The sequence below is a fragment of the Linepithema humile genome, chromosome 2 (genome assembly GCF_040581485.1).
Source record: "Linepithema humile isolate Giens D197 chromosome 2, Lhum_UNIL_v1.0, whole genome shotgun sequence".
In the NCBI taxonomy this organism is placed as follows: domain Eukaryota; kingdom Metazoa; phylum Arthropoda; class Insecta; order Hymenoptera; family Formicidae; genus Linepithema; species Linepithema humile.
In genome coordinates this window covers 32,774,396-32,792,166 of record NC_090129.1, presented here as the reverse complement: position 1 = coordinate 32,792,166, position 17,771 = coordinate 32,774,396, and the positions used below count along the sequence as shown (strand labels likewise).

Genomic DNA, 17,771 nt, shown 5'->3' with positions numbered 1-17,771 from the left:
ACATTAATATTCATCCAAAAAATGTTTAAAATGTTTAAATATTAATTTGGAACTAAATTATACTTAAAAAAAATTGATATTAAATTTGATCAAATAAGAAGGTTGAACGAATAAGAAATATAGAAGAAAATTTTCTTAAACTTAAAAATGAGAATGTTCGAGAACACAAGTATGAAAATATATGTGTATTTCTTATACAGATTTCACACTTGTGCAAATACTTGTGCAGACTTCACAGTTCACTGTCTTTAGCGGCAATAAAATAACTATATCTGTTAGTTATAAAATTAATTATCCCAATTTGTTAATCGCGTGCTGTTGCCGACGGCGGTACCCAGCCGCCGAAAGCACTTTCCAATTCTTGCGCAATCGCCAAGCAAAGGCGATCTTGAGAAGGCGCTGCTATCACCTACAATTTATTGAATACATTGCTAAATAAATCGATTAGTCTTGGAAGGGGAGGGGGGAGAGGGAGAGAGAGAGAGAGAGAGAGAGAGAGAGAGAGAGAGAAAAAAGAGAAGAGAAAAGAAATCTCATATAACTAATTTACCTGAACACCAATAGGTGATCCATTGCGATTGAGTCCCATTGGCACTTGCGTTGCGGGAAAGCCAAAAACATTGAAAATAGCGCAATACGCAATACCGAGTATTTCGCAAAGGTCAAGACACGGAAGAACCGCCGAGTTTCGGAATGTTGGATAAATAAATACCCCGTCCTCTCCCAACAAATTCTGCAGGAAGGAGAGATAAAAAAACTTCGTTAATAATGGTGCCAAAGAACCGGTTTTGCAGCGGTTTAACATTCGGGCCACTAACCAGCAGTTTTTGCCGAAGCGCTTCTTCTTTCTCTGTGTAATAAGATAATTCTGACTTCGAAAATGGAAGATGTTTCTGTAGCATTATGATGGCTAAAAGCATTGATATCGTGTATGACGAGTTGCCAAGTAAAGCTTTCCCGAATTCAGCGACTATATGCTTTTGGAGCTGCAGGAACAATATAACTGATAGCACGATAGCGTGTAGAGCTGAATTTTACATTTGCATATAAGAGAAATAAAATATTTTTATCCATCGACAATCGTCAAACATTATTTATAATAATATTTATGTGTTATAATGTCAGAAAAATATGCATATTGCACTGTAATTAAAAAATACTATTTTAATAATATTTTTACGTGTCAAATATTGGTTAAACTTTTCTTTTTTGTCTCCGCACCGGAGATAAAATTTTAGATTAACAAAGCACTGAATCTGAATAAGAATTATTTTACATATTTTTTGTGAAATTATATTTCCATACCTTAGAATGATTTATGTCTTTTAGCAAGGAAAAAGGGTTCTTTATTTTGGAAAGTCCAGCAAATGTAATTTCAACGACACTTGAAGGCCAATCTATTGGTAACTACAATGATAAGTAATATATTAAATTATTTGCATAAATATACTAAACATATGTGGCAAAAATACCGTACCTGCTCCGTATAAATACCATGGTTTTTGAAATAATTTGCGGCCTTCAGTATACATTCTTTGATTTCCGACGATACCGACAACAAGCCTAACGAATTGTCCAAGGCTTGCAAATAGTAGACCTTTAATTGCTTCAAGTCCACCGGCACATTCAAACGCAAGTTATGTTCACATTTTGACGTTAGCACTTTTATTAACAGACCGAGGTCCTCCGCGTATCTGGTCATCGGACCAAAGGTCAAAAGTTTTAAAAAGACTATATCCTCACACGTTGGTAGGTGTCCTTCAGTTGAAATAATTCCTACAAAAAAGAGACGACACGATAAATTAATATATATTTTTATCTTTATTTATTTCTCCCTCTATTTGAGATGATAAATATTTAATATTGTTGAAATTTAAAAATTGATGAAATTTTGAAAAGTAAAACTTATTAAATTAAAGCCAATAAGATAGTTGAAATGCTCAGATTAAAAAAGAATTAGTTTACCAGACGTAGGTTTGTGCCCAAAAACACCGTTGAACAGAGCTGGGAATCGTACAGAACCAGCTATATCCGAACCAATTCCAATTAGGGAAGCACCTGCTCCGAGTAACGCACACTTAAACAAGACATTGTTTAAAATTTTCTTTTTCTTTAGCTTATGACATTATTTTTTATGTAAATAATTTTTAGTGTAAAATACGTGACAAATTTTGAACAGAGGTGCGTTTATCATTGTGTTTTCTTCAAGAAAGAAAAATATTTTGAATGAGAGTCGTGTTAATGAGTAACAACATATCTTTTGCTTGTATGAAACATTCTGACCTTGACTTAAATCGAAAAAAAATACTGTAGAACACATAAACTTATAATTACAGTACCAAAGCGTTACAATTTCGCTAGTATACATATGTGTGTAATTGTAGTTGAATTACCTCTCCGCCAGATGATCCGCCAGCCGTGAACCTACTATCATATGCATTATAAGTGTGTCCGTACAAAAAATTCGTGGTGTCTATCCCGGCACACAACTCTGGAGTGTTTGTGACGCATACTGGGATTCCGCCAGCATTTCGGATTAATTCGATGATCACGGCGTCGCGAGTCGCTTTTATTCCTTTGCGATCTATACAGCTACCAGTATAACTGCATCCTGTAATGCGATTAAGCAATAACTAAATATTCCAAGTAATTATCTTTGCATCTTTTTAAAATAAGATTTGTTAAAGTGCAATCGTATTCATTAACGAGCTTTTATAGTGAATTATTGAGATATTTTTATAAGAATACGAATTATTTATACCTTTGACAGCGATAGATTCTTTGACAGTGAGCGGCACACCAAAAAGCGGCTTTTCCTTTTCTAAAGTTTTAGTATCAAATTTTCCAGTTTTTAATTGTTCATCGCAGATTTTTGCCTCAATTATGGCCTCCTCGAATCGATTGTCAACAACGGCATTTAAATGACGATTCACTTCCTTAATTCGCTGTATATATTCGTTCACTATCACGTAGCTTGTTATCTAATTTTTATGGATAAACAATTTTCATTATTTTAATAAAAGCATACAGTAAATTGCAATTAATTATAATAAAATGTAAATAAAAAAAATTTATTTAATAAAATAATTTTATAGCGTATACGATAAAAGTGTATAGTACGACAACTAAAGTATCACCGTAAAAGTGTCATGAGTACACTCACCTCTCTTTGTCTAATTTTTTTAGCTAGCGTAGTAGCGCTTAATGTAAGTAAGGGATTCGTTGCAGGTGGTATACTTTGTGACGGTTTCTTGTAGATGAACAAGAAAATCCAGTTTAGTATTCGATATACGACGTTTATGATACTAAATGGCACGCGAATTTTTAACAGCATTGTTCTGTAAGATACACGCTACTTATCTAACACATTACCTGTTATATTAGTCGAATATAAAATTTATAAGTTTATTACAGTTTATTACAGCTGAAAATGATTTTCACCAATAAGCGTAGCTGATTTTGTTTTTTATCTATTATGCATTGGGCAGCAACTGTCAATGTAATAATCACCAATTTTGCGCAAATTTGCCAGTTTTTAGATTTTTAGATTTGGAAACATTATAATCAATATTATATTGCAGATATATTAGTATACACATTATAGATGCTCTTACCAAATAATAAACGCTATATATATAATCAGATAAAAAACAAAACCAGTTGGAGAGTAAAAAATTAACAGTAACTAACAAAAAAGATTCGGCAACCCGATCTTTCTAAAATGTTTGAAAATTTGGAGAAATATAATACATATGAACATTTTTAGCCAAATCAAAAATTTTTTATTTTGTAAAACCGAATAATTTGCAACGTCCTTCATAGAGTTAATATCTGAAGTTGTGTAACAAATTTTATAATTATTATCGTGCCACTTGTTATAGACACTAATATAATAATAGGTGGTTCAATCTTAGTATTGACTTTTCTGTTACAGTGCACATTAACGAAGCTCCGAATATACATACGTAGCAAACACGTTCCTAGACCATCGCATGATTGGTCTACATATTGAATAATAATGCGTCCATGAAAACGTTAGCAAGCAGTCGTGTAGGTTTATTTAAAGTAATAATAATCATATACATAGTAGTTTTTATTAACAAACACTTTTGATGTTATTTATAGACGTGTATTTATAGACGTAACGTTTACAATTTTAAGAGATATGATATTGCAACAATTTAACTTTTTTTAAAGAAATGTTTAATCGCATAGAGCAATCTGATTTGGAAGTAATTAAACATAATAAAAATCTCTGTCAAGAAATGTTTCATTTTTTTTAAACTTATTTTTGTAGAGATTTATTTTGCGCTTAATTCCTCATAAGCGATGTTTTCCATTTATTTTTCAATAGCTCAGACAATATAGTAAATAGTTCTTTCTCCCAATAGTTTTGCGACGATATTTTCTGCAGTTGATTAAATGTTCGTGTAAGCCGAATCAGAGAAAATTGCTCTTTGGTCAAGTATGCACGGTCAATATTAGTTTTATATGTACAGCGAAAATATCTTAAACTGGACATACATAAGGCTACGCATTTTTTTAATAATTCAATTCTTCTGCGAAACAGCATGTAGCGTACATTTATCATCACCGATTACAGAAGTGAAATTTTGTACGAGATTCATTCAAGCTGATTTGATAGAAGAATTGAAGGTCATCAAAAAATTATCTTTAGCATGAACTCATACGTGTAAAAAATGTAATAAAAAATACAGATTTTAATATTTAATATTAACAGTATAATTTATGCATTTGCAAATATATTTGCACTTATTATTTAAAAATCGTTGTTAATAACGTCTTCTTAATTGTCATATACTTATTTTGTAATGCATGTAATACACAATTAGATGATAAAACTTGTACGTATATAAATGTTATCTATTTAAAAGTATAAGTTTTGTTATCTATTTACAGAAACGATACGATAGCCTACATAATGTCTTAGCTTTTGTACATTTGGCATTTTGATGAACCGTTTGGTAATTTCTTTGTATTTTTTGTGCAAAATAAGTTTTTTTTTATCTGTGACGTAGTAAAGAAAAATTGCTATTATTTCATAAAATAGTAAAATTTCTAGAATAAAAGATTGTTTTATAATTTTGAAAGTCGTTACATACTGTTTAAGCAGCGATGTCAATTTTGATGAGCAGCAGATCTTACTAGCAGCAATTCTTATTTTTTCGGTCCCAGAAAACTCTTGAGAAGAGTAGAAAAATGCCTGTAAAATTGCTTTCGAGTGTCTCTGAATCTATTTGATGATGATATTTTTCTTTCTTTATGCAACTAAAAAATCGTATACTCGTAAACACACGAATTTGCAAACGCGCGCCGATCCGATGATCTGACTGATTACCGAGCAATTTGTACAATGAGTTTTTCAAGTCGCACTTCGACTATATGTCATCGACGCGTGATAAAGCAAACTAAATACAAGAATGTACGCATGAGGTTTTAGCATATATTGTACTCGGTGGGGAGTGCTCTCGTGTGCTCTGTGTGAACGAGCAATCATTAATAACTATGTGAAAATACATAAGAAAATACATAGTGACGTAAATCAAATGATTGATTTACGGGAAAGAACTTTTATTCAATACATTACAACGCATAATAATGATTGCGTTTTTCCATGCTTATTAGCTATGTAATAATCATTAACCGAAGTCTCAAAACGAAACTTGATTTTTTAAATTATTCCTAAGATTGAATAGAACTGAATTAATTGATCTCAATTGAATAATTGAGACTTTGAAAATAAATAATTATTTTTGGGCACAAATTTTTTATTCTATTTATTAATTCAAAATATTAAATTAGATTTCAATGTGATTAAAATAGTGTTTCACATTGATATTGATTCAAGAAATGTTTGAAATGTTTAAATAATAATTTGTAATTGGATTATACTATAAATAGAAGTGATTTCAATTAGAAAAATATTTACTTATTAAATATTAGCTTACAATTACATGTTTTAAATAAATTTTTATATGTTATTTTTGCATCTACTTTAAGTAAGATAAGATAATAATTCTTAGCGTGCAATCATGTTGAATAACAAGCTGTTTTGAAATGTCGAGATATTTTGATAAGAATACGAATTATTTGTACTTTTGACAGCGCAACATTTTTAGATTATTTTCATATTTATGAAAAAATTGACGCCAATAAAAATTAATAAAATATTTGATGCAAAAAAACTTGGCGCGTTGCTACACTGAATCACTCGTTAACTAACATAATGTCTTATGGTTAATATTATCTATGACAATTTGTTTATTGTGTATATAATCACATATAATTAGCATTAAAACGGCATTAATTAAAATTTTTAAAGTTTTAATATTTTATTTTTACTTAAATTTTTATTTCTAATGTCTACAAAACCGCACACTCTTAATTAATTAGTTACTTGGGACTTATAAGACAATTAGTATTATTAACGTTTTTATTCATCTTTTTTAAAAGTTTACTGTACTTTAAAATTTTTACGTTAATTAATCTTTTCTTTTAAAAATATAAATATGCTATAAAAATATTAACGTGTATGTGAATATGAACTAATCAACATAAATTATTTAAAATTATATATTAAATATAATAATTTAATAGTTTATTTAAATTGTTTAATAATATTTTAATAATAAAAATGGTTAAAAAATATTTAATGATCGCAACAAGCGTATTATTATCGTTTAGTTCGGTGCATTTCAATTTTACAGCATTTGATAAAATCACATTTGATTTTATCTACATTCACATATGAAATAATACTGTGATGTCCCGACAATGGTAAAATTCAAAAAACAGAACATTATAAAAGAGATCTGTACAAGTCCATCTAAAATTCATCCAAAGAGCAAGATTGAAGTTATGATTAGTGTTAACTGTATTATTAGTTATAAAAAAATTAATTATACTATAGCTATAAGAATACTGCATAATTGAACAATGCATTGAACAAATAAGTGAAGAGATAAGAATAAAATAAGCAAAGGTTACCAGACACCCATCTTATCCGTCGGCTATCTTCTATAAACGAAAACGAGCTGCATATCAACTTCCAGCCAAACGATATTCCAACGTATCAAGAAGCCAATGTGACGATTAAAAATCTATGCGATACTCTCGAGGGCCTACTCCCCACCACAAGAGGACCAACGTACATCATCGCTCGTGAGACAGTTCTCTTCCAGCAGACTCACTGTTAGGTCATATTAAGTTCTACATACTATTTTTCTCTGCATTGTTCAGTTGAAAACACTGAGTTATTTGGTTTATATTTAGCAGTGTAATATCTGCATTATTAAGACGTATCTATAAGGCTTTGTTCCTAATTAAAATTAGGTAAGCTAATTTAATCTATTTTATTAAATTTTATTCATATCCTTTTCATACAATAGATTGTTACCTCCTGTATCCCTAGTAAACCCGGTGAATGCAGGGTGACTAAAAAATAAGGAGACATTTCATATTTCGCGCTAATAGTCGATATTACAGAATTCTCTACACACGTCTAGTGACCAGACGTAACAATACACATCATTTACTTTTCATACAACAGTGTTGACATACCTACGTAACAGAACAGTATGCTTAATTAGCTGCTATGAAAAGGGAGTAAAAAAGGAGTTAATAATTTACATTCTTATTGTTTAAACAAGCCGCTTTCAATATAAAAGAAGAAACAAGGTAATATACATCTTACATTTTATTCAAAATTATTTTTATCGGTTAAAATAAAATACCAAATTTATGTGAGTTGAATTAATTTTAATATTTTTTCTACTACTTTCTTATCACAGAGACATTTGTACTTTGCAGATTTTTTTAATCTTGAGAAAAACATATTGAAGTAAGTAATATTTTTTAATAATTTTTTAGATTGTGAATAGACATAGTAGAAGTGTACAGAAATTATATATTTGTCAAAAATAATACAATTTTTCAAGTAAAAATTACAGTATATGACATTGTCTGATCGAATAAAATCTATAACTACACTTTTCAGAAGGATTATTTTTGTATTAAGTCACACAACACTTGGATACTTTAAAGCAAAGCATCCTACCTATTTCAATTTTGGATTGCATTAGTATGCACATAAAAGAAGGAAATTTGTAAAGAAAGAAATAAAAATAATAATTGTAAAAAAATCTTGGTACGATTTTTTGACAATCGGTTTTATGAATCTTTTTAAACTAATAATTATCGTGTAAGCGAAACATTTCACATATACAAAGTAAATTCATAATTCAAAGTGTTAGATAAGTTATGTCAAAGCTTTTGAACGATCGTTAAATATGCATTTATTGATTGTGCGGAAAACAAAACGGTGAGATGACTATTATTTATAAAATGGATAAGTCTTGAAACATTTACAATCTGAAAAAAAACTGTACAATCTAAAAAATAATTATAGATAATTTTTATTTAATAATTATCCAACTATTATTTTCTGAGCGTAACCAATGTCTACTGCAAAATAATTGCTAGTACATTAACAAATTTTCTTACACTCAAAAATCAGAGTTTTCAAAAACACAAAACACAAGTACAAAAGTACATGTGCTTGTAAGAGATTACGGAAACAACTTGTTATAGCTTTAGACTTATGTTAGCTGTCATTATAGATTTCACTCTTCACTTTTTTTAACAAAAGTGAAATTGTAACTATATCTGTTATTTATAAAATAAATTAAGAACGATTAACAGTTTGTTATGCGCATGCCGCTGCCGACGGCGGTACCCAGCCGCCGAAAGCACTTTCTAGTTCTTTTGCAACCGCCAAGCAAAAGCGATCTTGATAAGGCGCTGCTATCACCTGTAATTGAATATATTCCTAAATAAATCGACTAGTCTGAGAGAGAGAGAGAGAGAGAGAGAGAGAAGGGAAAAGAAATCTTATATTAGTAATTTACCTGAACACCGATAGGTAATCCATCGCGATTTAATCCCATTGGTACTTGCGTTGCGGGAAAGCCAAATACATTGAAAATAGCGCAATACGCAATACCGAGTGTTTCGCAATAAGTAAAATTCGTCAAAATTCCCGAGCTTTGGAAAGTTGGACAAATAAATACCCCGTCCTCTCCTAACAAATCCTGCAAAAAAAGAGAGATGAAAAAAATTCGTTAATAATGGTGTCAAAAACCAGTTTATACATTATATAATTAACATTCGGGCCACTAACCAGCAACTTTTGTCGAAGTACCTCTCCCTTTTTTGTGTAACATGATAAGTCGGACTTTGAAAATGGAAAACAAGCCTGTAGCAACATGATGTTAAAAAGCATTTGTTTCGTGTACGACGACATGCCAAGCAGAGATTTTCCCAATTCAACAAATATATACTTCTGAAGCTGCAGTAACAATATGATTGATAACACGATAGCGTGTAAAGTTGAATTTTACATTTGCATTTATGAGAAAAGTAAAATATTTTTATTTATCGACAATCGTCAATCGTTATTCATAATAATATTTGTGTCTTATAATGTCAGAAAAATAAGCAGATTGCACTCTAATAGAAAAATAATATTTTAATAATATTTTTATGTGTCAAATATTAATTAAACTTTTTCTTTTTGTCTCCGCATCAAAGATGGGATTTTGATTAACTTCTTCTTCTTTGATTAACAAAGCACTGAATTTTAATCAGAATTATTTTGCAAAATTATTTTTTGCGAAATTATATTTACATACCATGGGATCGTGTATTTCGTCTATTAAGAAATACATATTCAGTACACTTAAAGTTGAAGCGCTTGCAATTTCAGCGACATTTGCTGGCCACTCTATTGGTAACTACAATGTTAAGTAACACGTTAAATCATTTGCATAGATATGCTAGATACATGTAGCAAAAATACCGTACTTGCTCCGTATGAATACCATGGTTTTTGAAATGATTCGCGGCTTGCAGTACACATTCTTTGATTTCCGACGATACCGGCAACATGCCTAATGAATTGTCCATTGTTTGCAGATAGTAGACTTTTAATTGCTGCAAGTCCACCGGCACATTCAAATGCAAGTTATGTCTCGATTTTGACGTTAGTACTTTCATGAACAGATTGAGGTCTTCCGCGTATCTCGTCATCGGACCAAAGGTTGTAAAGTTCTGGTTGTTTATATCGAAGCTTGGTAGGTGTCCTTTAGTTGAAATAATTCCTGCAAGACAAAAAAGAAATTACACAATAAATTAATATGTAGTTTTTTTTTTTTCTTTCTTTGTTTTAAATAATAAATATTTAACATTTTGAAAGGTGAAGCTCATTAAATTAAAGCCAATAAAAAAGTTGTAACGCTCAAATTAAAAAACAATCAATTTACCAGGCGTAGGTTTGAATCCAAAAACTCCATTGAACATAGCTGGTAATCGTACAGAACCACCTGCATCCGAACCAATTCCAATCAAAGAAGCACCTGCTCCGAGTAACGCAGCCTTAAACAAGACAGTGTTTAAAATATTCTTTTTCTTTAACTTATGAGATTATTTTTTATGTAAATGATAATGTTTAATATAAAACATGCGACAAATTTCAAATAGAGGTGCGTTTATCATTGCATTTTCTTCAAGAAAAAAAAATATTCTGGATGAAAGTCGCGTTAATGAATAGCAATGTATCTTTTGCTTATATGAGACCTTATTTTGCTTATTTCCGACCTTGACTTAAATCGAAAAAAGAAAACTGTAGAACACATAAACTTACAGTACCAAAGTATAGTTACAATTTGTACAGTTACTTTCTAAACCGATACAATTACAATTTTGCTGGTATATATATGTGTGTAATTGTAGCTTAATTACCTCTCCGCCAGATGATCCGCCGGCCGTAAATCTACTATCGTAAGCATTAGAAGTGCGTCCGTATACTGGATTCATGATTACCATCCCGAGACACCATTCTGGAATGTTTGTGACGCACACTGGGATTCCGCCAGCATTTCGGATCAATTCGATGATCTCGGCATCGCGAGTCGCTTTTATTTCTTTGCGACTTAAAATGCCACCAGTATAACTGCATCCTGTAACGCGATTAAACAATGACTAAATATTCCAAGTAGTTATCTTTGCATCTTTTTAAAATAAGATTTGTTAGGGTGCAATTGCGTTTATTAACGAGCTTTTATAGTGAATTATTGAGATATTTTTATAAGAATCCGAATTATTTGTACCTTTGACAGCGATACATTCTTTGACAGTGAACGGCACACCAAAAAGCGGCTTTTCCTTTTCTAAAGTTTCGGTATCAAATTTTTCAGTTTTTAATTGTTCGTCGCAGACTTTTGCCTCAATTATGGCCTCCTCGAATCGATTGTCAACAACGGCATTTAAATGACAATTCACTTCCTTAATTCGCTCTATATATTCGTTCACTACCTCGTAGCTTGATATCTAGTTTTTATGGATAAACAATTTTTGTTATTTTAATAAAATATACAATAAATTGCATTTAATTATAATAAAATTTAACCGTAGTAAAATAATTTTATAGTGTATACTATAAAAAGAGTATAGTACGACAACTAAAATGTCACCGTAAAAGTGTCATAAGTATACTCACTTCTCTTTGTCTAATTTTTTTAGCTAGCATAGTAGCGCTTAATGTAAATAAGGGATTCGTTGCAGGTGGTATATTTTGTGATGATTTCTTGTAGATAAACATGTAAATCCATTTTAATATTCGATATACGACGTTTAGGATACTAATTAGCACGCGAGTCTTTAACAGCATTATTCTGTAGAATAAACAAGGCACTCTCTGCACAAATAGTCTGCAACCTTTAACAACATGTTAATTAACATTGGCAGAATTGTTTGTGAACGATATGGAACCGAGGTTTCTGGTTCAATCAAGCGTAACAAGAGTTCGATCAAGTGTCTGGTTTCGACGTGAAGGCACAGTGATGAATTTATTCCGTAATAAAACGTGGCGTTAGTAAAACCGTAAATGGCGGCCATTTGCAACATTTGTCGTACGAATTTAATAATAATATATTATTGCCTGCACTTCCCGCGTCGTTATTTCCAAAATTTGCTTCTTGGGTTGTGTTTTATTTGACACATACTGTAAAATTCTATCTTGAATTTTGTCATAATTATAGATTATTAGGTTTTTAATTATATTCATGAAATAATAATATGTACATCATTTTATTTATTTTTGCAAATAGAATTAAATTTTTATATTATTCAGTAATAATTCATGTGTTTAATTCAAATTAAAAACAGATATGCTAGTATACACATAATAAATACCATTACCAGATAATAAAGTTTTAAAGATACGTACATAATTAGATAAAAAACAAAATTAGTTGAAGAGTGAAAAATCAACAATATCTTAAAAATACAAACAATGTCAAAAAAGATTTGACAACCCAAATTTTTTTTTAAAATCTGAAACTTTGCAAAAATGTAATACATACAAACCTATTCAAAAAGCTATTTTTTTCAAAGAAAATTCAATTTTTCATACTTTTCGCAATCTTTGTAACCATAAGAGATATTGAAAAAATGTTAAATATAAAATATTATGGTTATTAATGGTCTTTAATATTTTGTTAAAAATGTTTTTAAAAAATATTTTCCATTACCTGTTTAATTTTGAAAAATTTAATTAATTAATAATAAGGAAACAAATAATTTTATTCAAACCTTTTACAATTGTATGTTTTCTTTGTTTAAATATATACTCATTTACTATTTATGCACTCATGATTTTTCCGTATATTGATGTTGCGGTGCAAAACGTGTGATTCATTATACTTCAGCGTAATATAAACGAAAAAGACACTTAACATAATGATTTGCGTTTGCTCTTCGTTGCAGCGCGTGAGTATGTAAATTAACGAGACAAACATTTCTGATCTGTTTTATAATATTGAGTTGATTAAGTTATGTAACATAAAGATTCGAAAAAATAAAAGTGAATAGCGCGCTGGGGAAATTATTTCATGTACCAACTTTTTCTAGTATGGCAATTTAAATTACATTGTTATTTTAATAAATAATAATGTTAAAAATAATTACAAATTACATAATTACATAATTACATTTAATTATGTTGGAATAAAAGTTCGTATATGTAGTCAATTAATTTAATACATTTACTGAGCTTGAACAGAATAGTTTATTTATCACACAAAACAAAAGTACACGCAATAGGCCGACACCTGTGCAATTAGTTTTAAAAAATCTTTTTAGAAAAAAAAGTCAAATTGTGGATTAATGGTAACGAAAAGAAATCACGTATGATCGCAATTCGTAACAAATTTTCTCCATCTATCTTTAGTGTTGTTCTCAGGTATCTCACTCTCTCTTTCAAGTGTGTACTCGCTCCGTTTCAATTGTGTGAGTGCGATCTTTGCGCTTTTTACCTTATATTTTTTTTTAAATTCGGGTTGCCGAACCTTTCTTGTTAGTAACAAATCTTAACACTTTTGCGACCGTTATATACTCCGGACCGTTATATACTCGGCTTTGCTGAACGCTTGGAACCGCTTTATTATATTGAACTAATGTAAAATCCGACATTTCATATTACACGACTTTTACACGAATTTTTGTGATGTTATTTATAGACGTGTATTAACGTTAAATCTCGATCTCACATCGATTGTAATCTAGTTGTGATATTATTAGATCGTGTAATGACCTTAATAATATTTTATATTTAAGAAGTATAATTAACTGAAAGAATAATAATTGATGTATTGAAATTCTCTCATAAAAGTAAAACTTACAAAGATTCATAGTTATTTTAGATATATGTTTCATAGCATGAATTCAGTTTGTAAATTTCGTGACACTCAATTTATGTCTTGAGGTGCACTGAACTACGTATTTTAAAATTATAATATTGCAATTTAAATTTTTGCGTTTACTCTGAGAATAATTGAATGATTGACCGAAAGGTTTGTATTTATTTCAAAGACGACATTGTAAATACATAAAAGATTTAAGATACATAAAAAGACGCGTGACATTTTATTATAACTCTCGAGCCGTTTTTTCTCTTTGTAATTTTAATTGAACTTTATTTTATTTATCACTTACAAAAATTGTTTTATTAAATTATATTTGCAATATTTTCTACGATACAGAATAAAGAAGTAGAGATTTTCATAAGATTAGGTGCGTACAATTTCAGTTACTTAGTAATCTTTAAATTTTTCTATTTAAATTTATTCAGAAGTTTTACGCTTAATTTCTCATAGGTGTTTTTTTTTATTTGTTTTTTAACAGCTTAGACAACATATTAAATAGTTTTTTCTCTCAATGGTTTTGCGACGACATTTTTTGCAGATGACTAAATGTTTGTGTAAATCGACTAATACCATTCGAGAAAATTGCCCTTTGGTCAAGTATGCTCGGTCAATATTAATGTGTACAGCAAAAATATGTAAAATCGGATACACATGAGACTATATTTCTAATAATTCAGTACTTCTGCAAAACAAAATGTTTTGATCTTCGGCTATAGAAGTAAAATTTTGTTCGAGATTTATTCAAGCTGATTATACATTGAAATCTGAAAGACTCGTAGAGTATGCATAGGTCACGCGTAAATTGCTTGATTGTAAGCATCGCGATCAAGAAAATTATAGAACATTTTTTTCGTTTCTGGAAAATTTGCGGGAAAATGCAGAAGATTATTTTTACAGGTTTAAAATATATAACTATTATGATATAGTTTGAAAATAGAACTATTAGATAGATTAAAGTCATTTTGTAATACTGTTATGTAATTTTGTGATCAAATACATTATATCTAAATATTTGAAAAACGTCGAGAAACAATGTTTCATAACAAAGTAAGTAAGCAGTTTACATTATAAAATGATTAAACATAAAAAAAATCTTTTTTTTTATCTTTACTCTGTATGTTACCCAAGAAAAAATGTTATAATATGATTAGATGTAAATATATATAATTAGTTATGAAAAGATCTGATAACATGTAACATTTTATATAATTATTTAAAATTACATATGTTATTAGATCTTTTCATAACTAATTATATATATTTACATGTGACCAATTATACCATTTTTTTTCAGGTTAGAAAATCTATTGAAGTTATGTCAAGAAAATTATTATTTTTAAAAATTAATTGCATTTAAAATAACTTTTGTCATCGAATTGTGAAAAATAAAACATGATAATATTTTAATATTTTATTGCGAAATTTGTAAATACATATCAAAGCTAAGTCATTATGTCAACTATACTATCGTATTGTTCTGAAGTAGATAACATTTCTGAAAGTAGATAGCGAGGTTTGTCTTTTTAAATTTATATACGTATAATAATATACAAAAATTTTGTACACACACGTGTTTATAGTCATGTATTCAGAAATAAAAAGAAAACTAATACATATTCACCGATATGGAAATATAGATGGTTATAATATTTTATCTCATAATTTTAAATAGCCATATGATTACACTATTAACGACAGGGTTAAAAGACATTCCAAAGATGATTAAAAGATTATATTATGGTACGTCTTTTTAAACGTGCGCACATGCTCAATTTTTTTAAACGTATTGTTTTCTCGCACAGTTCTTACATAATGACATTGGGATAAGATATATGAGACGATTTTTTTTGAAATAATGTAAAGTCCACTTTTTCTTTTTTTCAAATATATTATGTTTGGCATTGTATCCTATTTAAAAATTCATCTTTCGAGATCTGAAAAAATTGACATGACATATTGGTATGAGAGTTTCTATGTAAGATAGTAAATTTATATATAGCATTATGATTTGAATTTTTATATACAAAAGTACTTTCGTATTAAATCACGAACGCATCTGTCAATCACAAGGTTAATATTGTTCAATTACGATCCAGTTTATCTGGACTGTTTGTCTTATTACGTTCAAAAATTGACTGTATATGTACATGTTTTGTCCAACGATATGATTTACAACAAACTTATTTTTCCCTGCATTGTTATATAAAAACGCAATGCACTTTATAAATGGCATACCTCAGAGCAATTTATACGCCCATAAAAAATTATCTCTAGCATGAACTTATATATGCAAAAAATTTAATAAGAAATGCAAGTTTTAATATTTAATATTAATAATATAATTTACGCATTTGTAAATATATTTGCACTTATTATTTAAAACTAATTACAGATAACGTCTTTTCTTAATTGTCATGTACTTATTTTGTAATACATGTAACGCACAACCAGATGATAAAACTTGTACGTATATAAATGTTATCTATTTAAAAATACAAGTTTTGTTATCTATTTGCAAAAACCATACGATAGCACACATTATGACTTAGCTTTTGTACACTTGACATTTTTATGAGCCGTTTAGTGATCTCTTTGTATTTTTGAGCAAAATAAAGTTGTAAAGAAAAATTGCTATTACTAATCCGTAAGATAATAAAATTTTTAAAATAAAAAATTATTTTATAGTTTTCACATACATACCGTTTAAGCAGCAATGTCAATTTAGTGCGCAGCGGATCTTACTAGCAACTCTTACTTCTTCGGTGCCAGAAAACTCTTGAGGAGAGTAGAAAAATGCCCGTAAGATTCGAATGTCCTTGAATCTATTTGATGATGATATTTTTCTTTCTTTATGCTACTGAAAAATCGCGTACTCGTAAACACACAAATTTGCAAACACGCGCCGATTCGATAATCTGACTAATTACCGGGTAATTTATATAGTGAGTTTTTCAAGTAGCACCTTGACCATATGTCGACGCATAGCAAAGCAAACTGGATGCAACGATGCCTGCTCCTAAGGTTTTATGTATCGTATTGGGTGGGGAGTGCCCCCGTATGCTTTGTGTGAATGAGCAACCATTAAGATTTATGTGAAAATATATACATAAGAAAATACATAACAACATAAATAAAATGACTGATTTATGGGATGAAAAGCTTTTATTCAATACATTACAACGTATGACAACGATTGCATTTTTCAATGTTTATTAGTTATGCAATAATCTATCGCCAATCGAAGCTTTCGCCAAAAGAAATTTGGGTCTAAGAGTTATTTTTAAGATAGAATAAAATAAAAAATACAGTAAATATTAAGTTATTGCTCTTCTTTATTAAAGTAATAATCGTGAAAAACAACAAGCTAATAGAGCAGGTGCCGGATAGAATTGCTCAAAAGTCTCAGTGATCAAAGTTTAAAGACGCCCGAGTCCCGTTCACTGCCGTTGACACACATCTTATTTTTAATTTTTCTGATACGCATTTATGACAGACCGTTTAAGATGCTCCTCGGCTTTACACACTTTAAATAAGACTAGCAACAAAATGTACAAACCATATTATCGGAGGATGTTTTACCAAAATCATAACCATTGTTCGAGAGCGTTTCTATCTTAACTATCTAATCAACGTTTCTCTACTTACGACTACATTATTTATGTCAATTTTATACTGAAGATGGCCACATCTTTTAGACCAAAAGATTTGTAATAATTCTTTAATAAAATGAACTTTTGTGCAATACTATCCGGCTCCTGTTTTATTAACTCAGCGCTCGGAATTCGTTGCACATTTCGGGCCGATTCCCGAGACGACGCCTCCTGTTCCCCCACTACCGCCCGGCCGCTGGCGGCCGAGCCGCCGATAGCTCTGGCGCAGGAGCGTTTTATATTAGAAATAAGCTGGGTTGTTGAGGCACCTCTCAGAAAATAGTAATATTTTCTTTGCTACATAAATATTGTTTATTTTCATTAATAATTAAATATATAT

The 17,771-nt window shown here is 29.8% G+C and overlaps 2 protein-coding genes across 5 annotated transcripts; both read right to left on the bottom strand.

The window, feature by feature from the left end:
- Nucleotides 1-170: 170 nt before the first annotated feature.
- LOC136996885 (fatty-acid amide hydrolase 2-like) lies at nucleotides 171-5,198 on the bottom strand. The gene is made up of 10 exons (XM_067349933.1): nucleotides 5,124-5,198; nucleotides 3,164-3,338; nucleotides 2,762-2,981; nucleotides 2,394-2,611; nucleotides 1,966-2,077; nucleotides 1,478-1,776; nucleotides 1,306-1,407; nucleotides 819-986; nucleotides 551-733; nucleotides 171-409 (listed from the first exon to the last, which is right to left on the bottom strand). Exons 2-10 carry the CDS (start codon nucleotides 3,332-3,334, stop codon nucleotides 305-307), a joined length of 1,578 nt encoding a protein of 525 aa, XP_067206034.1. The 5' UTR covers nucleotides 3,335-3,338; nucleotides 5,124-5,198; the 3' UTR covers nucleotides 171-304.
- LOC105674913 (fatty-acid amide hydrolase 2-like) lies at nucleotides 5,121-16,786 on the bottom strand. 4 transcript variants are annotated; one of them, XM_067349932.1, is made up of 10 exons: nucleotides 16,482-16,786; nucleotides 11,576-11,793; nucleotides 11,187-11,406; nucleotides 10,819-11,036; nucleotides 10,341-10,452; nucleotides 9,883-10,178; nucleotides 9,711-9,812; nucleotides 9,200-9,274; nucleotides 8,928-9,110; nucleotides 5,121-8,848 (listed from the first exon to the last, which is right to left on the bottom strand). In XM_067349932.1, exons 2-10 carry the CDS (start codon nucleotides 11,744-11,746, stop codon nucleotides 8,726-8,728), a joined length of 1,500 nt encoding a protein of 499 aa, XP_067206033.1. In that variant the 5' UTR covers nucleotides 11,747-11,793; nucleotides 16,482-16,786; the 3' UTR covers nucleotides 5,121-8,725. The 4 variants fall into 4 exon arrangements, with proteins under 4 accessions (XP_067206033.1, XP_067206030.1, XP_067206032.1 ...); XM_067349929.1 differs by having other exon boundaries at nucleotides 9,200-9,367; nucleotides 16,482-16,785; XM_067349931.1 differs by having other exon boundaries at nucleotides 5,121-8,830; nucleotides 9,200-9,367; nucleotides 16,482-16,783.
- Nucleotides 16,787-17,771: the final 985 nt, after the last annotated feature.